The sequence below is a fragment of the Vidua macroura genome, chromosome 18 (genome assembly GCF_024509145.1).
Source record: "Vidua macroura isolate BioBank_ID:100142 chromosome 18, ASM2450914v1, whole genome shotgun sequence".
NCBI lineage: Eukaryota > Metazoa > Chordata > Aves > Passeriformes > Viduidae > Vidua > Vidua macroura.
Genome location: NC_071588.1, coordinates 10,298,314 through 10,317,130, shown reverse-complemented (window position 1 = coordinate 10,317,130; position 18,817 = coordinate 10,298,314). Strand labels below are relative to the sequence as shown.

Sequence of the window (18,817 nt, the reverse complement as noted above, 5' to 3'; positions counted from 1 at the left end):
GAAAAACCAATTTTCTCCTAGAATTCAAGCAAGACCTTGTGTCCATCTCCTTGAGTAACTTGTCTCTTATTTTTCCAACCCGTGGCAGGAAATCTTCAGCTCTACAGCTGATGTCTCCACTCTTGATCTCCACATGCTTCATCCTCACCACAGAACTACTTGTGCATCTTTTTAGGATTAAAAAAAAAAAAAAAAAAGCACTTGCTTCCCTGAGTGCATAGCAAGGCACTGCACTTTATCACTTCCAGCCTCACAAATGGCGCAGGCCATTACAGAACAGCCTGCCAGGATAAAAAACCCAGGATACAATATTCATGTACTCTGTGAGACACATCTACTCTTTAGGGTGATCGACAGAGGCAAGGCAAACTTCAATTTCATTAAGAAACTGAGGATGAAGTAGCCTATAAACAAAATTCCTTCAGTGTAGCAGTTAAGTTTGAGCCATTTACAGCAGTACAACCCTTACTCAGGGCTGCCAAAAGCAGAAATTAACAGTTCAAAAGCTGACCCAGGGGCACTGGGGAAACTGGCAAAGAATTCTGACAGAAGTTGTACAAAGCTCACAACCTCACACGTCCCTCCTGGAGGCATAAGATTGGTGTGGAAGAGTTTGAGACTGGGGTTTGCCAGCTCCCATGAGGAGGCAGTGCCCTGATTCACCATGGGTTCATGGAGCCCCTCTCCTGTCCCACACACACTGACATCCCAGCCACACTTCTGTTAACTCCCAAAATTACCCCTGCTGGCAGAGTATCTCCCCAACACTGAACACAAGTCACCAGCTATTCCCACAAATGTATGTATTGATGAAGTGATACAGACAGGAAATAAATCCTGCTACTTCCTTTGCACTTCTTATTATTAGAACGATGTTCATTTAAAGGCTCAGTGACAAATCCTGTCTGGTACATCATCACCTTATCAAAAACCCGTGACATGTGCAGAGAATGTTAAGTTATATTAAGTAAGCTGTTAACTCGACAAAATCCAGCCTGCTGCATTTGGCTGCCTAAGCTGCAGCAGAGATGGCACATTGTCAAGGAGTGGGAAACACCCTCTCCTTCCTTGCCAGAGCTCCAGATCCTCAAAACGCAGCAAAAATCAAGTCAGGTGTCTCAGCCACATCAGGAACTCAGCCATCACACTCCACTCCAGGCCCACGTACAGGCATCAGTTTTTGGGATGTGACTGCCACCCAACTGCAGGAAAGGAAGGGGCACAGCCACTGCAACTCCCTTCCCTGGACTCCATTTATCCACACACCAAACTAAGGCTGGATGGATGTTAACAAGAAGGCAGCTCAAAAGCAAAACCAGAAGATGCCTCAAAGTGCCAGAGATGGAGAAAGACAGAATTTACAACTTTTTGAGTAGTAATCAAAAGGAGCACTACGTTGTTCTGTGCAGAAGGCAGAGATGTGACAGCACTGCCAGGGCACCATGTGGCATTGGTGCTTCCAGCCATCTGGAATGACTGGGAATAACAAAGGAATGCCAGAGGCAGATCTTTAAACACCTAGGGAGCACCTTAATGTCATTATTTGGGCATTTTCACTTGTGCTGCAGGAGGGCAAGTGTAGTGCTACTCCAGCAATTAAAACAGCCTTCAAGAGGAGCTCTTTGCAGAGCATTCAGGGAATGAAGGCTCCAGCTAACAGCATGTCAAGGCCACTTCCTACTCTGTACCAGGATCCTTGGGAGGATACTACAGATCTCCTGTCAGCAGGATCCCACCATAACCCATCATTCTGAGCATCAGTGGAAAAAGTGAAATTGATTTTTTGCCTCTTTACATCTCAGTGGTTATAGACACACACAGAGTTCATACAGCCTTGCTATCTGCAAAATCCAGGTAATTATTCCTTTAATTTAGTCATCCACCTATCCCAGCTAATTTTATCAGCAAACAGACATGCTTTGCTTGTTCATTGAAGGGTTCTTTAATGTGAAGAGAAATGGAAGCTTCTGACTAACCACGCGTGACTCTGAGCTACATTAAAATCACTGTATTTTCAGCAGTTTCTGAGCTGTTCACACCATCCTAAAAAAGTCTCCAGTCTTTCAACAGTCCATCCAATAAAGCTGATGTTGTGCACCAGGTATTCTGGAGGCATCTCTCAGCTGCAGCTGAAACCTGGCAGGATTCATATTTTGCCCAAAATCCTGAGCCTTGCAGGAAAACAAGGCCAAAAAGCACAAATAACCTCGGGTCTTGACAAGCAAAGCTTCTTCCACTGGTCTGACTCCCAACAGAAACATGATGATGATGTTTTTGACACACAAGTCCCATCTGTGCACCACGAAACAACAACAAAAAGGAGGATGATGCCAAGTTCTCAAACAGTCACCCAAAATACAAAGAGAGCGTACAGAAGCTTGATGCAAAATCCAGAAATAGTCCAGGGCAGTGCTTGGGCATCACTAAAGGTTTAAGGACTACTGGGGATTATGTGGCCAGCCACAAAGTGTCTCGTCAGAGGTCAGGACTGTTCCCTGCTGCTGGGAGGAGTGAGCAGCCTGAGAGCCCCTGGCAGAGGTTTGGTGATCTGACAGAAACCAGGACAGGGCAGAGCAGAGTCAGGTGGCCGAGCGCCGGCGGATCACGAACACTCCCCGCTGCAGCTGCCCCAGGTAGATCCTCATCTTGGTGCTGTCGCTGGTTTTCCTCACCCAGATCTGCAGGAGAGGAAGGGCAAAAAGAATGGAGCAGGGAGATGAATTAGGGGAGAAAAAGGGAAAACTCGCAGCAAGCAGCACACAGACAAATTAACTCTGTGTCTTAGTGTCGGAGCTGAACACCTCGGGGGGCACAGATCAATGAGGTTAATCCCCTCTTCCTCCCCACGTGAGGCATTTGCAACCTGAGTAGAAAATTAAATAAGGTGTCTAACTTCACCTCCTTAACTTCCTGCTCAAAACAGTCCTCGAGAAAAATGACTCTTTCAAGCACCATCAGGAAAGCAGGTTCCTCCTGCGGCAGCTCACAACAGAACCGTGGCACTGAGCTCTGCCTAATCAAGACTAAGTCTCTCTAGATCCACAGATCATCAAATTATCTATCCTGGGATTTGCCCAGACAAGTAACTATTAGTCAAATGAAAAGCTTATTCTGATTCTGTTCCATGAAGCATTTCCCACAATGTACCACAGAGATTGTGTCTGGAGATAAAAGGGCCTCTCTTTTAACCACCTGCATGGAAGGATTCACACCACGTGCCAGAAGACAAATTGCTGCCACCAAGGCAGCCACTCCAGAGAGTTTTTGAAATCACCTTCAAGGTGTTTAGATCTAAAAACCTGTACTTTAAAAATCAACTCTGAGCAATTTTCTCTGCATTATATCCTTCTAATGCATTTCAACATACTTTAAAAAATACACTGAGTAAGAATTATCCACTCCTTAGTACTGAGGTATTTTAGGAGGGAAGTCCAATATTTCCTAATGCAAAGGATTATAAAGTTATGTTGGCCTCTGACTTACCCTAAACTTTTTTTTTTCTTCATATATTAGCTACAGGCCTGGCAAGTAAATTAATTTAACTCTTATTATTTTAGTTATAAATTGACTTTATTAACAGATCCCTTAATATAAAATGAATTTAGTATTTGCCTGGATTTCTACTTCAATTTACTTCTCCAGAGAAATTAAAATCAACGTTCATTGATAATCATCTCCCGATTGCAACATTTCCAAGGATTTGGAATGTTTTGCTTGCCAAAATAATTCAAAAATCCATAAACTCTGAGCAACTGTAGGAAACAAACATGTACAATTTTATATTCTACCACAGTACAATGGAATGATACATTAGTTTTGCTAAATTACAGTAATGACTTTTAACAAATTTTAATGCACCCATAAGCACACTACCACTGCTTTTATCTGAACAACTGAGTGCCACAACTACCACAGCAAGGGAACAGCTGTGGCACAAAGAGATCCCACATGCAACTCAGTCTGGGGAAAATAAAGTGTTTTCCCTTAGCTGCTACAACAAATTAAGTTCCTTTATTGGCTGATGGAGGAGAAGTGCTCTCAAATCTATTATTTCTTTCCCTGAAGTGTCTGGAATCTGCAAAAACAAAGTGCTCCCTTTGCCCAACTGCTGCAGGAGCTTGCAAAACACAGAAACAAAGCAAGTCTCTTCCCATCTCAAAAAGAGATTTCTCAAGTCAGTTTTATCTTGGCTTCAGCTTCTTTACACACCAGACAGGTATCTATCTTCAGCCCTTACTAAACCCATGTCTTTCCCCCCTCTGCTGACAAATAAAAGCAGCCACAACCTCGTTGGCACCCACAGAACTGATCACACAGCTAATCTTCGTGTTCTCCTTAGACTCCAGGTAAATAGCTTGGCTCTTGTGGTACCTGCAAAGAGAAAAAAGAAGGGGAAAAAAAAAAAGGGGAAATGCATGAATCAATTATAGATAAAGCTGGACAGAGTAAATTTCAAATCTGCCTTTCTTTCCACACCACTTTCTCAATTTTTGCAAGATAGGGGGTGATCTGATCACACACACACCCCCTGCATTGAGGATATTTTGAAATATAGGAGGGTCCTAACTCACATTCAACTCTGCACTGAAGGTTACTGAAAACAGATTGCACAACTGCCCAGAGGGAGAGGCAGAGCCCCAGCCACAGCCCAGGGGAACAGTGACTGACAACACACCCAGGCTTCAAGGGTTAATCCAAGCAGCCTTTCCCATTTCAGACTCGGGATGGATTCCTTATTTTGCCTGACAAAGTATGACAGAGCAAATCACAGGTACTCAAGTTGTTCCCCAATACAGAATTACTAGAGCACCACCACCACCAAAAGTGAATTCCCCTCAATCAGTGCAGTCTGTGCATTGTTTAATGAGACCTCTAATTTCTAATGCTGTCCTATTTTGTGAAAATACCCAAAATGGGAACTAATGGGTAACTGACTCTGCAATGAGCTGTAAATATCTGCCATAAGGAGTCCATGACTAAACATATCCATTTCATCCCATTTTAGATCATATTGTTCTTAATGTGTTGTGTATAAAACAAAGACATTGAAATTCATAACTCTGAATTTGATTCCATGGACTCCCCTCTTTCACAGCCCACATTTCTCTAAGTGCTGCAGTGTGCCAGCCCCAAACCCCCACTTTCTGTTCATTCTGCCTCATTCTGCTCCACAGGCAGAACTAATTACACTGGAACAGGTGATTTGGAAGTAAATCATCTTAATCAAGCAAGCACCAAAATACTTTACAGTTATAAAAGCATGACTGTATTTCTACCTTTCCCCTAATCATGATTTTATCTGGGCAATCCAAGCTGCAGGATCCCTGCACAGATACTCCCTCAGCAGCTACCCAGTGCAACCCCCTGCAGCCCGACTGCCATTTGCAAAATACAGGAATTTATTGAAACTTTACAGTTCTTTCTACAATAACCATACTGTACATGTGGAAGTCTTCCAAGGGTTTATTCCACAATCTCTTCCTACTGGAAAATTCTAGCCCCAGAATTTTCACAGTGCTTGCCAGTAGCTGGAATCAGTGTCAGCTTTGAGCCTTCCAAACAGACTCATTACCCATGGGCGGGGATAAGGGAATTAAAAAAAATCCCCAAATCCTGCAACCTTTAAAGCAATGGTTGGACAGGAGTGTCTTTCTCCTTCATTTTGACAGAACCAATGTCAGCAGGTTCCAGGGCAATGCAAAGCAACAATGATCTGAGCCAAAAAAATCTCAGTTCAGCAAGTCCAGATGTCATTAAATGATACAGAGGAACTCGATAAGCTACTGCAAACCCCAGGCCTCACTAAGATGAGACAAGAATCTCAGTCCAGCAGTGCCCTACCATGCCATGCTGTGAGTACTTAAGCAAGAGTTTTGATCTTGATACAATCAGCAGGAGTGCAGGAGAAACCAGAGCAAACAACAGCTCTCGAGTGTTAGCTGTGCCCACACAGACAAGGAAATATTTCCTCCACTTTCAATTTTTGATTACCAGTGAATTCCAAAGCTGATGACACACGTGTCAGAGGCTTCATTCAGCCCTTGGATTTCACATCATGAATGACTCTCCATCAGTAAATGAATGCTAATTGTGCCCAGAAAAGGCAAAGAACCAAGTCAGCAGTGTTTCACTGAGGAGTTGTCTCAGCTGGCTCAGAGACAGGGCAGCTGGAGGCACAGCACCCTGGTGCATCAGTTCCCTGGTCATGTCTCACCCTTTTGCCAAGTTTATATATCCAGAGAGGGACAGAATTAGGAAATTACCTCAGTTGAAAAATGCAATGGGGTTTAAGTTGGCTTTCAAGAAAGCAGAGCCAAACAACTCTCGCTGTTGCAGCAGGTAAAACACACCAAGTGAGCAAGCTGAAATAATTCCATTTCCTGCTATAAAATATTTTACTGAAAAGGCCAAGATTTCCAAGTGCAACTCCATCAAAAGACTGAAGGAAATCCCTTTGCATTATTGTATGCAGCAAAGCTAAGAGCAAAAATATGGTTGCTTTACACTGAACTGTGGTTTAGGATTTGTTGGGGGAGCACAGAGCTCTGAGGATTAAAAAAACTGAGTCTAATTCCACATTCACCTGGAACACTCCACTCTGGAGACATCTGTGAAATGTCTCTGCAAGACTTCAGGGGGTTCATTACTGGCATTAAACATTCCCTGTTTTCAGGTAATTGTCATGCAGGGCTGCATCAGGAAACAGAGAAAGTCATTCCTGAGCTGTCAGGTTTAGGATTTCTGTGCATGCCAGCATTCTTTATGCACCTTAGGAAGAAATACCCTCCCACTACCAAGTTACTTCATTTTTTAAAAATACCAGCTACTTGGCACAAGTACTATTACTTATTATCAATCAAAAAAATCTAAGCAAGATTATTACAACCAAAAAAATATAAGATACTGATATTAAAACAGCATTAAGAACAAGGCAGACAGGAAAGACAACAGCTGGAATTCCTGACAGCAAGACCCCCATAACAAGCAAATTCAGCAAGGTGAAAATATCTGTTAAGTGCTTTATGCCACAGCTAGATACCCTTTAGAGAGAGCTGGTGCTTTGCTGAGGTTCTGGGCCCACTGAAGCTCTTCCAGGTTTAAATTTATTGGGAAGTTTTGAGCTTTACTGACAGATTACTTCAGATGCTTTTTTTTTTTTTCTTTTTTTACTCATGAACACTTTTCAAGTACTTCATATGCCTCAAAATTCTGAAGAAGAGTTTATTCATCCAAATATATCCTGGGAATAGTCACTTGACACACAAAAAAATTATGAAAGCAAAAAAAAAAAAACCCCTTGATGAGTCTGTGGAATAAGTAGCCTGTTCAGCTCCTATCTGCTTTACACTTCATCAATGTTTAAACTGAGGGAGCAGCTCTTATGAGAGCTGTGTACACTGAACTCTCAATTAAACTTCAGGCAGAAGGAAAAACTGACCAACAGGCCAAGTGGATTGCTGTGTAAAAAAACCAGCTTCACATCTACTTCTGTGATAAAATTAGCCTCATCACTTGTTGCTTTGAGCCACCAGAACACTGAAGTAGGCTACAAATAAGCAGATGATTTTTTGAAAGCATATTGTTTTCTGCTCAAGGAGTTCAAGATTGCCCCCTTGATTATCCAGGTTTGCAATTCTCATGGATTTAGTTTAAGATCCAAGTTTCCTCTGCAGAATTTAATATTTTCCTTGTGTTTTGTGAGGCTTGTACAGCTGTATGGCCATAAAAACTCAACAGAGATAAATTCAATCAGCAATTCTGAAGTTGCCTCTCCCAGGTGGGTTTTATCTTTAAAGGTTATTTGGATTTATTAGGAGCATCTTTCATCCTGAGCAGCTGGTGGATGACATTTCTTCTGCCACCTTGTGGAACGCTGGGCACAAATGTGAACCTCAGAAATGGGAGTGCTGCTGACAGTAAATCATGGAGTGTCTGTGTCCAAACTGGGCAGCTTCAGTCACATCCCACTGTGGCTGCTGCTGCCTCTCCTACCTCTTATTAGGTTTGACTTCCTAAGTGCCACAGTGGGCCATGGAAAAGGTTCAAGTCTCCTTTTATTGGAGCCACCAGTTATCTCTGAAAGCCTGCAGGGTGTGAACCTTCCATCATCCCCTCTGCTTTACTGGCCCCATGATGAGCTTGTGGAGGGAGCAGCAAACCTCTGCCCAAAAGCATTTTGTCCACCAGTTCTTTGATCAAAGCCATTTCTCTCTGCAGCCTCTGCCTCCTCACTACACAACAAAGACTGATGGAAACAGAAACCCCCCAGGCCTCACCATCTCTTGTCATAGTAGAGTTTGCCATCTTCTATCCGAGCTTCAAATCGCTGTGCTGGAGACTCTGCTGGTGTAGCTGGGAGGTGCTCGGGAGAGGAGGGGGAGGCTGGGGACAGCAGAGACACTCTGGTTAAAGACCAGCACGTGCCCATCTCACAGCAGCACATCTGACTGCAAAACTGCAGTTAATAAGGTTGTGTGTGCAGAAATAGCAAGCAGAGAAAGCTGCAAACTCAAATATCCATCAGGAAAAGATTATATGTTGTGATGAGTAACTTGACCTCTGCCTTGAATTAAAATATTCACTGAAATACAGCATTTATGTGAGAAAACATTCATGGGTAAGTGATGGACATCATGTCCTTGATTTTGCTTTAGTTATAATCCACAATTAATTAGTTAAATATGGTTAAATTTACTGAGGCAAGTTAGTCCCACTGTCTTGAAATAAAGCGTATGGGCACATCTGGAGAGATGGAGGCATAAAACCATAAGTGGTGAATCCCCCAGTGGAGCTGAGCAGCAGACAAGGTGCCCAGATGCACCTGAATATAATGGAAAATCTCTTTTCCAGCTGGATTGTCCCATGCCCAAATGTTTCAGCCACCAAAGATGCTCATGGCCCCCTTCCCACCCCTAACAAACATCAGCACCACACAAAGAACAGCAATTCCACAGCCAAGTATCTGCAGTACTGTTCTCTGCTCAGAACAAGTTCCACTGCATCTGTAACTCACCTGGTCTCTTGGGTGATTTAAGCTACAAGGGAAGAGAGCAAAGCAGTGTTAGAGATCTGACAGGAGCCACAGAAGCTGCAGTGATAACTTCAAATATCTTACTTTCCACACTCTGAATATTTCTATTTTTAATGCTCTGTTAAGTGGCACAACACATAACCAGTGTGCTCTAGACAGCCAAAGGTGCAGCTGATCAGTATAATGATCCAAAGGCCAAAAAACTGAACTTGAGAGCATTCAGACAACCCACTCCAATGAGTCAAACCCATCTAACACACTATTTCTGAATGTGATACAACATTTCTCAGGGTACACAAAATACAGGAGCTAAATCATTAGAGAAACCTCAACAGCTGGCACAAAACCAGTGTTCTACCACCATCCTCAAAATGCCTTAATGAGATGCTTATATTCTAAGGAATTAGATAAGCCTTCAAGTGTTCAGCAAGAAAACAATATGTTAATCAAAACCAGAAGAACTACAAACATGCACACTGCCCCCTATCCAGCTTGCTGAAATCTTGTGACAGCAGGGAGAAAAAAATTAATAAAATTAATAAATTAATAAAAACCCCCACACTAAGGCTTAAACCCAAGGCAGCCTGTGATCTCCCAGAAAAACACACTGACATCTGTTCAGCCATGAGGAAGAAACTCCTTAACATAGCTCATCCCTTGGTTCACACAAAAGGTAATATTTTTACATGACAGTCATTCAAATTAGGTTAATTAAACCTCAGTAAAAAACAGGAGATACCATCTTGCTGAATCTTTTCTTGTGCTACTTCAGAATGCCTACGGGGATGAAACAGTCCCACATCTCAAAAATGAACATTAAAGAGAGCTCTGTTCTCTTCAGGAGAAAGCATTTGCCTTCTCTTTAAAATGAAGAAATACAGTCAAGCAACAATTCCTACCTTATTCAGCGTTCTTAGGTCCTCCATTATTTGCTCATCAGTCAACAAATAATTTAGCTGAGGTATCCAGAATTAAGGTTTCCATAAGCTCTTGACAAGCAAGGCTAAAAATTAAAGGTCAATGACATTTCACTTGAATAAATGTAAGCCAAAAGGTTTCCAGGATTTTAATAAACATCTTGAGCTGGATTTCTTGTCAGAGGAATTAATACAAGTCCATCCCCACCATCTTAGCAGCAGAGTGCTATATCATTTTAGCTTATTCAAACACAACCATCAATGAAAAACCTTTAGTGCACTGACATTTACTTCATGGAAGCATCAAGCACCAGCATTTTCAGTGCTTTCCATCTTTTATTTCTGTGGAGAAGAATCTGTGAGCTGAAACAACAGACTCACTCCAGGTTTTCTACAATGAAGCTAAATTCCACCTAAACCTAGTTAAATAAAATTTTGTGTAGTTGGGGATAAATAAGAGCCTACAATGCACCTGAAAGCAAACCCAAAACCTTTGAAAATAGAAATTAGTGTATTACAGTCTTCTTCGAGCTCTGCTGTGCTTTTATTTTTTCATAACAAGTCTTTAGCCAAAAGTATTCAAAGTATTACACTAAAGTTAACAATTGCTGGGCTGCATTTCAAGGATTTTGGTTTTGATGGACTTTAATCCTCTCCCAGTGAGCAAAGGCAGAGATTTTCCCTGTGTGGTTGCTGTATCATGCTCAATTAGCAGGTCATGTTCACTATGAAACTCATTTATTTTGGATGAGATAGGGGCGCTAATAAATGACTTTTTTTTTCCTGAAAGAGTGAACAGAATCTTCAACCAGAAGGAGGTTAATTGAAACTGGAGATGCTCATGACCATCCTGCATGAACTCCAAAAGTTCAAGGTTTGATATTGCCTTCAGAAAATGAGAGTCACTCAGATAAGTTTTTTTAATCTAAGACATACAGGTTTAGAATCTAATAAGAAGCCCCTGCAAAGCAAATATCCTTGCCTTCCTCTGCAGGTGAATTTAATACACAAATAGAAAAAGTGCCTATCATCACAGAGGAGCTAAAAACGTATTTCCAGAAGCCAAGGAACATTTTAATTTTGAGACATGCAGCAAGGCAGATCCTAAGGATTACACAGATGTGTTTTTCTGTCTCTTGTGATACATGAAACAAGATGAATCTTCATATTTTCTTATTCAAAGAACAAATCTAGCATCCTTGCTTTTGCTATGCATCTCTGGATTAGAGATCTGAAGCTTTTATCAGAAATTGAAAAACTATTTTGATATGACAAATATGATCTTTCTGGTAAATGCTTTGTCACGTCTTGAAATGAGAAAAGCTCTGGCTCATGTAAAAAGCCATTTACTATCTATGGAGTCAATTATCTCAGCATACATATATACATATCTAATGTTCTTTTTAAGTTTTCCTTTAGTGAAATAAATTGCCTGTAGAATTCAAACTATTGTCACTGACAAAAAAAGTTATGATACTGTAAGGATTAAATTAGGATACCAAAGGATTTCCAAACACATATATGTATTGAATTGTATAACTGCTGGTATTGCTTTAGCACACATTATACATGACAATTGTGCTTCAGTATTTCCCAGGTTAAAATCTGATCCTAGCATTTCATTTCCTTTTCCTTGCTGTACAAAACAACAAAGGTGTGGGTAGCACAGGAGCTGCAAAGCCAACAGTGACTCCAGGAAAGGATATCAGGGGCAGGTTTCCTCCTCTTGTCTGGGATAGGAACCGGATCATTTGGTCGCCGTCTCAGTTTCCTCGTCATAATAGGCTTCACTTCCATTGAATCTGGAGAGAAATGGAGAGCTGATAAGACCAGAGAGAAAGGAGTAAGCAGCAGCAGCTTTCTATACAAGGCACAGGGAAAAGAATCTTTCCTCTTTCATTCAGCAAATTGGATTTTTTTTGTATGTGTGTGTGTGTGCTAGCTTGCAGCATGGAAGTGCTGACAGTGAATCCAAGTTCTCTCCCATCAGGTCACTGTTCAGTGCCAGTGCTGCAATGCCATGGTTACAGCTGCTCCAGGTACAGATAAGCAGCACAATGATGCTACAAGGATTCAAGGCAAGCTCCTTTCATGCTCACCCTATCTGCTTGGGAACAGATTTAAAAGGCCAAGCTCATGGAGTTCCTTCCCAGCCCAACTCTGATTATTAATAGCATGTAAAACATCAGCTACAAATCAATTGCTCTCTCATCTTCAAGGCAGAAAAACAGCTTTGTCAAAAGATTAGAGAAAATTTCTGCATTGAAGACTGATACAAGTCTGCTGGAGTGATTTCAAACAAACAATATTTAAATTCAGATTACCTAAGAATGATTAATGAAATTAGCCTAATTAATAACACACAGAGCAGCAGCTGACAGGAAGTAAACTGCAGCATATGCACTGGGGAAAAAGAAGAAAGTCTGTTAAAAGCTTAAACATCAGTCTCATCACCAAATAATTATCTGAACTTAGTTTGTCCAAATGCCTACAGGTAACCTTTACTGAACAACTCCACTAAACTCTCTCAACTCGTTCCTTAATTCATCAATATATGTTGAACTGGCAGCCAGGAGACCACACCATAAATGCCAAACACATCATCCCACCTCCCTTTCTCTGTGCTGAGATTTATTGGCTCATCTCTAAGCACCCCTGAATCACCTCCTGGGAAGCACTTCCATCTGGGGAGCCACTTTGGCTCCCACTAGACACAAAAACCTTGAGCAGCTCTGCATGTGCAAAATACACCAAATTCCTTCTCTCCTCCTCTCAAGATTGAACAAGGATGACCATGAGACCAGATTTCATAAATAAATAAAACAAGTTACCAGGGAAACAGCATAACTCAAGATGCTTTCCAGTCCACATCAGCCCTAAGAGTTTATATTAAGCCAAGAGCACCATTTAATACACCAAAACAGGGTTTATTTCTCACTTCTGAGTATTAACTACATTATTAGTTAATACAAGATCTGTAGATACTATGCAAGAAATATATGAAGGGTGTAACTCATGGACAGGCCTCAGCAACAAAACCACACTATCAGTCCATGAAGTGAGAGAGCTGCTCTCCAAGAACATCAGTACCACAGCAACAGAATTCTGCAGGAATAATTAACCCCTGACTTAGCTCCCCTGTGTCCATTACCACAGAGCATGCAAGGCACCAGGGGTACCAACTGTCTCAAAAAAATCTGTCCATTTAATATAAATTTTCTAGAGCCTGGACACAAATGTAACCCACAAATCTTTGTTTTCTGACTTTAAGCAGCCGATTTCAACCTTCATTGTTTGGCTTTCTGCAGCTACTTGAGCACCCACTCCTGCAGGAAGACAAGGACACAGCTTTACAAGCTGTTAGGTTAGGTCAATACTGTGACATATCTCAATAGTTTTATTGCTACATACATACATTATATGCTCTTTCCCTGCATATAAACAAGCCCATCATCCTTCTCTGCTGCTCCACTGGCCCTGCTTGGTTCTCCTGTGAACAATGCACTGAATTTTGATTTGCTTTCTCCATTAAAGGACCATTAATGTGTGCTCTGCCCCCCTTGACATTTCCCACCAGCTGTGTAAACCAGCACTGACACCTCTACAGCTCTTTTCCTAAGCAGGAGCAGAGTGGGTAACACAAATGACAGGTGCTTATCTTCTTTACCTCCTGTTAATTCCATAGTTAGCTTTTCATTCTCAATCATCTTTTTCTTCTCTTCCAACTCCGCTATCAGGTTTTCCTTAAGCTCAATTTTCTTATCTTCAAACTCCTTTGCTGCTGCTTTCTTTTCCTTCACGTAATTTTTTTCCACCTGATCTGTCTAATGCAAACCCAAAGAGCAAGAAGGTTAATTAAGGACTCCCGTTAATGATATTTTCAAATGCTTTATTGATCAGCTTTTCAGTTCACACCTGGCCCAAGTTCTAAAGATTATCAATATTCACATTCTACAGAAAAACATCTAAATACCACTTAGTGCTATTATATTGGCAAAATAATTATTTGCAAAAAGATATTTTAATGTTGCATAACAAATCAAGCTCCTAGCAGAGAGCTCTGCTGATTTCTGAACAGCACCCATCAGCTTAAACACCCTTTTTTGACCAGCCCAAATCATAGCCACATACAAGAGCCCAATATCAAATATTAAACTCTATTTTAACAAGAAAGTCAGAAGTTACTTGAGGTTAATACCAGCAGTAAGCTCTTCTACATCTCAAGTGTAACAATACTGCTAGAGGAAGAAAATTTCTTTAAGCCTTCTGGGAAAACAAGCCAAATACTGGCTGATGAAACAAGGTCTATGCCTCTTCCATCTAATTAATGCATATTTTTGATAAATTAGGAGTACTTACTTCCAGCTGCAGGAACAGTTCTGAAACACAAGAAAGACTTAATTTATTACCTTCAAAGCTGTACAAAATTACTCTAACATTTTAAGCCATTGAATATTGCAGCTAAGACAGGCAGTGAAGCAAATAATTCATGTACTTATCCAATCTCTACTCTGACTTCAGAGCTTTATGTTGAAAATAAAGTGACTGTGAAAACATTCCACAAAAATACACTGTTACTAGAGGTGTTTTACAGATTGTCACATCACTGAAAAGCTACCACTACTGCACACTATTCAGTTCAGTTCAAGCTGTAGTAGCAACACATTATTTAAAAAAAAAAATTAAACAGTAATAGATATACACCAAATATAAGAATGCTGCAATAAAATCAAATTTTCTATTTGCAAAGCCTAAAAGCAGCATTATGTAGATAATCAAATGCAGGTAAATGGAAACTGTTGGTTTCATAAACCTCAGCATGGCGAGGACAAACATAAAAGACCTTTACTCCTGTAGTACAAGGCAGCTGGATTTTTTTACTCATAAAATTCCAAGTGATCACCACCTGCCCTCCTGTGGAAGAACTCTGCTGCTGCAGCACTGCTCGTGGCCAGCCAGAAATACCAGTTTGCACTGGGGCTTAATTCTATCAAAACAGCCCAGGCTTGTCAGGATGCAGCTCTAGTGCATATGAAAGGTCTTTTCCAACCTAAATCATTAGTGAAATTCATCTCAGGAGACAGGTTCCTGTTAACAAGAAGTTGTTCAAACCACTTCAGTTCCTCAAGCAAACCCTTTACCTTCCCCAGGCACTTTCAGAAATACAGAACTGCTTGCTTTTCTAAAGGAGGAGCAGCTGTATTTCCTATATCCACATAATGCCTTCTATAAAAGGTCCTGCTTCAATATCCAAGGTAGGAAACTACTGGAAAGGGAAGAAGAAAGAGAAGGCAAGCAGCTGCATCTTTCCAAGCCATTCCTCTGCAGCAACATAGTAAAAACACCCAGATGGACAAGCACTGGGCACTTTAAAAATTAACTTTGCTCCTTGAAACAGAGCAGTACACAAAGTGCAGGCAGCCCATTCCACGTCACAGCCAGGCAGAACAACAGTTCCAGCAGCAAATGCTCTGTGGTCATTGCTCACAAACAGATCTTGGGGAAAGCACGTGCTCCTAACTCCCCACTCCTGCAAACTGAAGGAGACAGGGCAGCCAAAGGCTTCAGCAAGGGCCACAAAACAACAAACCAAAGAGAGACACTGTGGGTTAAATAAAAATGGAGTCATCTTTTTACTTGTGCTGCTTCACACAAACGAAGACTAAAACTGTTTATCAGTCAGCAAACAAGGCTGATCAAGGGAAGAAAAATAATCAAAGTAGATCCTGTCATGTTTGGTGGACTCTGAGAAAACCTTACAATGTACCCAAAGATCCCTTTGCTCCAGCAAGTTCCTTTTCTTTAAGGGACAGAATTACCTCTTTTTTACTTCAGTGTTATACAAAACACACATTTAAGTTATCTGCAGTGTCTTAAGACAGAAATTCCACTTTACCTGCATTTCGTATCCTTTCTTTGTACTGCTGGTCCAACTTTTTCATCCTTTTCTGATATTCCTGAAGAGTACCTAGTGGAAATAAATTGTAGATTCTCATTGTATTTTTTCCCCCAAATATTAAATATCCTCAAGGAGTCATACACCACTCAAAGCACATTCCCTGCTTTTGTAAAAACACTCCTTTTAAGGAGTGTTTTAGCAGAGAGGCTTAACTACAAGTGGAGTTAAGATGGAGAAAAGATGGGAAGCAGCTGACATTTTTAACCCTGCAGCACAGCTGAGAGCCAACATGCAGTCAAAGGTGCTGCTCCCACCTTCCAGAACCCTCATCCTTCTATGACATATGAAAAGTGCTGAATATAAAAACCAAAGCTACTCTTCTAAGCTTACCTTCCTGCAATTGCTGTAACTGCCTCTTCAAAGATGCCAGTTTGTCCTGATACATCCTGCAAACACAGCAGGAAACTTTGAACACCAAGCACACATAGTTTATTCCACCACCTCTTGAGGTTACATGTTTACACAGAATCAAAAACTTTTCAGAACTTCAGGAAACAAACGAACTACAAACTTAAAGGATTTTATTCCCATGAAAGGTTCTCATTCTGTCTTAAAAATGGGTTTAAAATTTGGGATAAAACAGGATTTTTTTGTTGTTGTTGAAACCTAAAATGACTTTTAGATCTACAAACATCAGAAACTTTACAGCAGAATCATTCTTGCACTATGTCAAGTTTTATTAGCTGTGTATGAGCTCCCCACATTATTTTAAAAACCACTAGAGTCTATTCCTGCATTTCTTTTACCACACATCTGTGGTACAACACCAGCCAAATCTTCCTGAGCTGTATAAAAACAGGTCTCTGCCAATAAGAAAGAACTTAAAATACTGCAAATGCTCCTACACACTATGGACAGACTATTTCAAGTCTCCCAAAAGTCAGTTTCTAGTTCAGGACTAGAATTCAATTAAGGCATTTGGATAGGCATCTTACTTTTCCTTGGCTTATCTAAAGCAGAGCCTTTATTTTATTTGAAGGATCTGTCTGCAGCAGGATCCATTTGCAGCTGCTCCCAGAACTCATAATTATTTCTTTGCCCAAAACAGCAGCAGCCCCTAATTCCTTGAATTTATACAGAACAGAGAAAGTCACTGGGGAGAGCAGAAATACAAGTGTATGGACTCATGAGCTGTTCCACTGGGCAAAGCACTTAAAAAAACTTTGCCAAACTTTAAGCAATAAACACCCCTAAACCCACAAACAAATAGAATATCACCTTACTTGTATTTGGAATGGGCTACTTACTGTTCTTTCATTTCTACAAAGTCCTCCTCCTCATGCTTTGCCAGGTCTGTTTCACTGGCATCCTCAGTGTCTAAAGAAGGCAAAAAACAACTTGTTAAAATTTAAAAAGTATGTAAATAAAAAAACAAACTAAGTAGCAAATTATTTAAATTAAAAACAAGGAAACAGGCAAACAAAATAGAAATCCCCACCCTTCAGGGAATTTAGCATCAAAGACAACCTGAGAGATGAATTCAGGAGGGAAATGAAACATCTCATGTTCCTGCAACTGTGAGATTTGCAGTGCAGAACAACACGAACAACTTCAACCTCAGACAGCTTGGGAATTTCTTCCCATTTATGACAAGAGGCTCTGCATTGATACTCACACACAGGTGAGACACAAACAGCCTGAAGATGCTGAATGACATTTCACAAACCTGTAACTGGAGTTCCACCCTCGGTGCTGCTCAGGTTGACACAAAGGTCTCACCAGAGAGAGCAGGCACTGGCTGGGATCTGAACTTCTCACCTATACTTCACTTTGTACCTCAACATCCAAATTCCAGCACTGCCATAAGATAGCTGCATTTTATAGATAGGCAGTATAAACTGTAAATAAAGTACATCACTGTGGGATTCCTAGTTTGCTGCTAAGGCTTTTCAGGCTTCTATTTGTAACACACGAGGAGCCAACAATCCATTACTTTCCCAAAGAGGGGCAAGTGCCTCCAGATTTTACAGGGTACAGCTGAGAAACCTAAACCACAGCTAATTCCCTACACATGGCAGGGAAACCCAGCCCTTTAAATCAAACCTTTCTCAGATTTTTATTAAACTACAAAAAGTTTAAACTTAACATAAAATTTAAAGCACCAAAGATAAACCAAGTAGTTTTTTAACCACAAGAAATGTACTTAAATGTCTGGGCCACCACAAAGGACTTCCATACTCTGTTGGGTGAGCCTCACCGACCCTGTCTCCTTCTGCATCTTCATCCCATCTACAACCAGAGGGGATGGGGGGCTCTGCTGCCAGAAACAGCCGCTGCCCAAGAGTCCTTCTACATCCCCCTTACCTGTCATTTTATGCCCTCTGCACTCTTGGCCACTCTGGGTTTTACCTAATTTCCTCTTCTCCCCTGCTCCCTGGTTTTTGTTCCTGCACTGCTACACTTCTGTCCACATCGTCTCCTCCCTTAGCTGCGTCCTTCCCCCTTCGCACCACGGAAGCAGAACCAATACACTGGATTTCTCCTGTTTTCACTCTGCTCTGCCACTCAGTGCCCCTGCTCAGCGCTCCCCCGTGTCCCACTGCGAAGCCACAACTCCACCTCTCCAGCGGCTTCGCTGTTTTACTTTTCCGCGGGGAACCGCTGCAACCTGCCGGGTCCTTGTTCCCTTCGGGTGTTCTCGCCGTCGGAACCCCTGAAGCCCCCAGCCCTTCCCCAAACACCGCGCGGAGCGCTGCCCTCCACCCCGTCCCCGCCCCCTCCCTACACACCCTCGTCGGAGTCGCGGGCCCGGGCGCTCCGCTCGCCGTCCTCCTCCTCGGCGCTCTCCAGCTCCTCCTCCTCGTAGTAGTCGGGCGCGGGGGCCATGGCGGGGGCGGGCGGCCCCGGCGGGGCTGCGGGCGGCGCGGACACGAGCCCGGCCGCGCTCATGGCCGCGGGCGGGACGGGACG

General features: G+C 41.9%; 1 protein-coding gene across 1 annotated transcript; it reads right to left on the bottom strand.

Annotated features, from left to right (window-relative positions):
- Window positions 1-1,838: 1,838 nt before the first annotated feature.
- On the bottom strand, window positions 1,839-18,817 carry SUDS3 (SDS3 homolog, SIN3A corepressor complex component). Its single transcript, XM_053993984.1, has 12 exons — window positions 18,637-18,817; window positions 17,155-17,224; window positions 16,238-16,293; window positions 15,845-15,916; window positions 14,308-14,327; window positions 13,616-13,772; window positions 11,655-11,750; window positions 9,931-9,992; window positions 9,014-9,035; window positions 8,277-8,382; window positions 4,287-4,371; window positions 1,839-2,678 (listed from the first exon to the last, which is right to left on the bottom strand). The coding sequence occupies exons 1-12, from the start codon at window positions 18,794-18,796 to the stop codon at window positions 2,580-2,582; spliced, it is 1,005 nt and encodes a 334-aa protein (XP_053849959.1). The 5' UTR covers window positions 18,797-18,817; the 3' UTR covers window positions 1,839-2,579.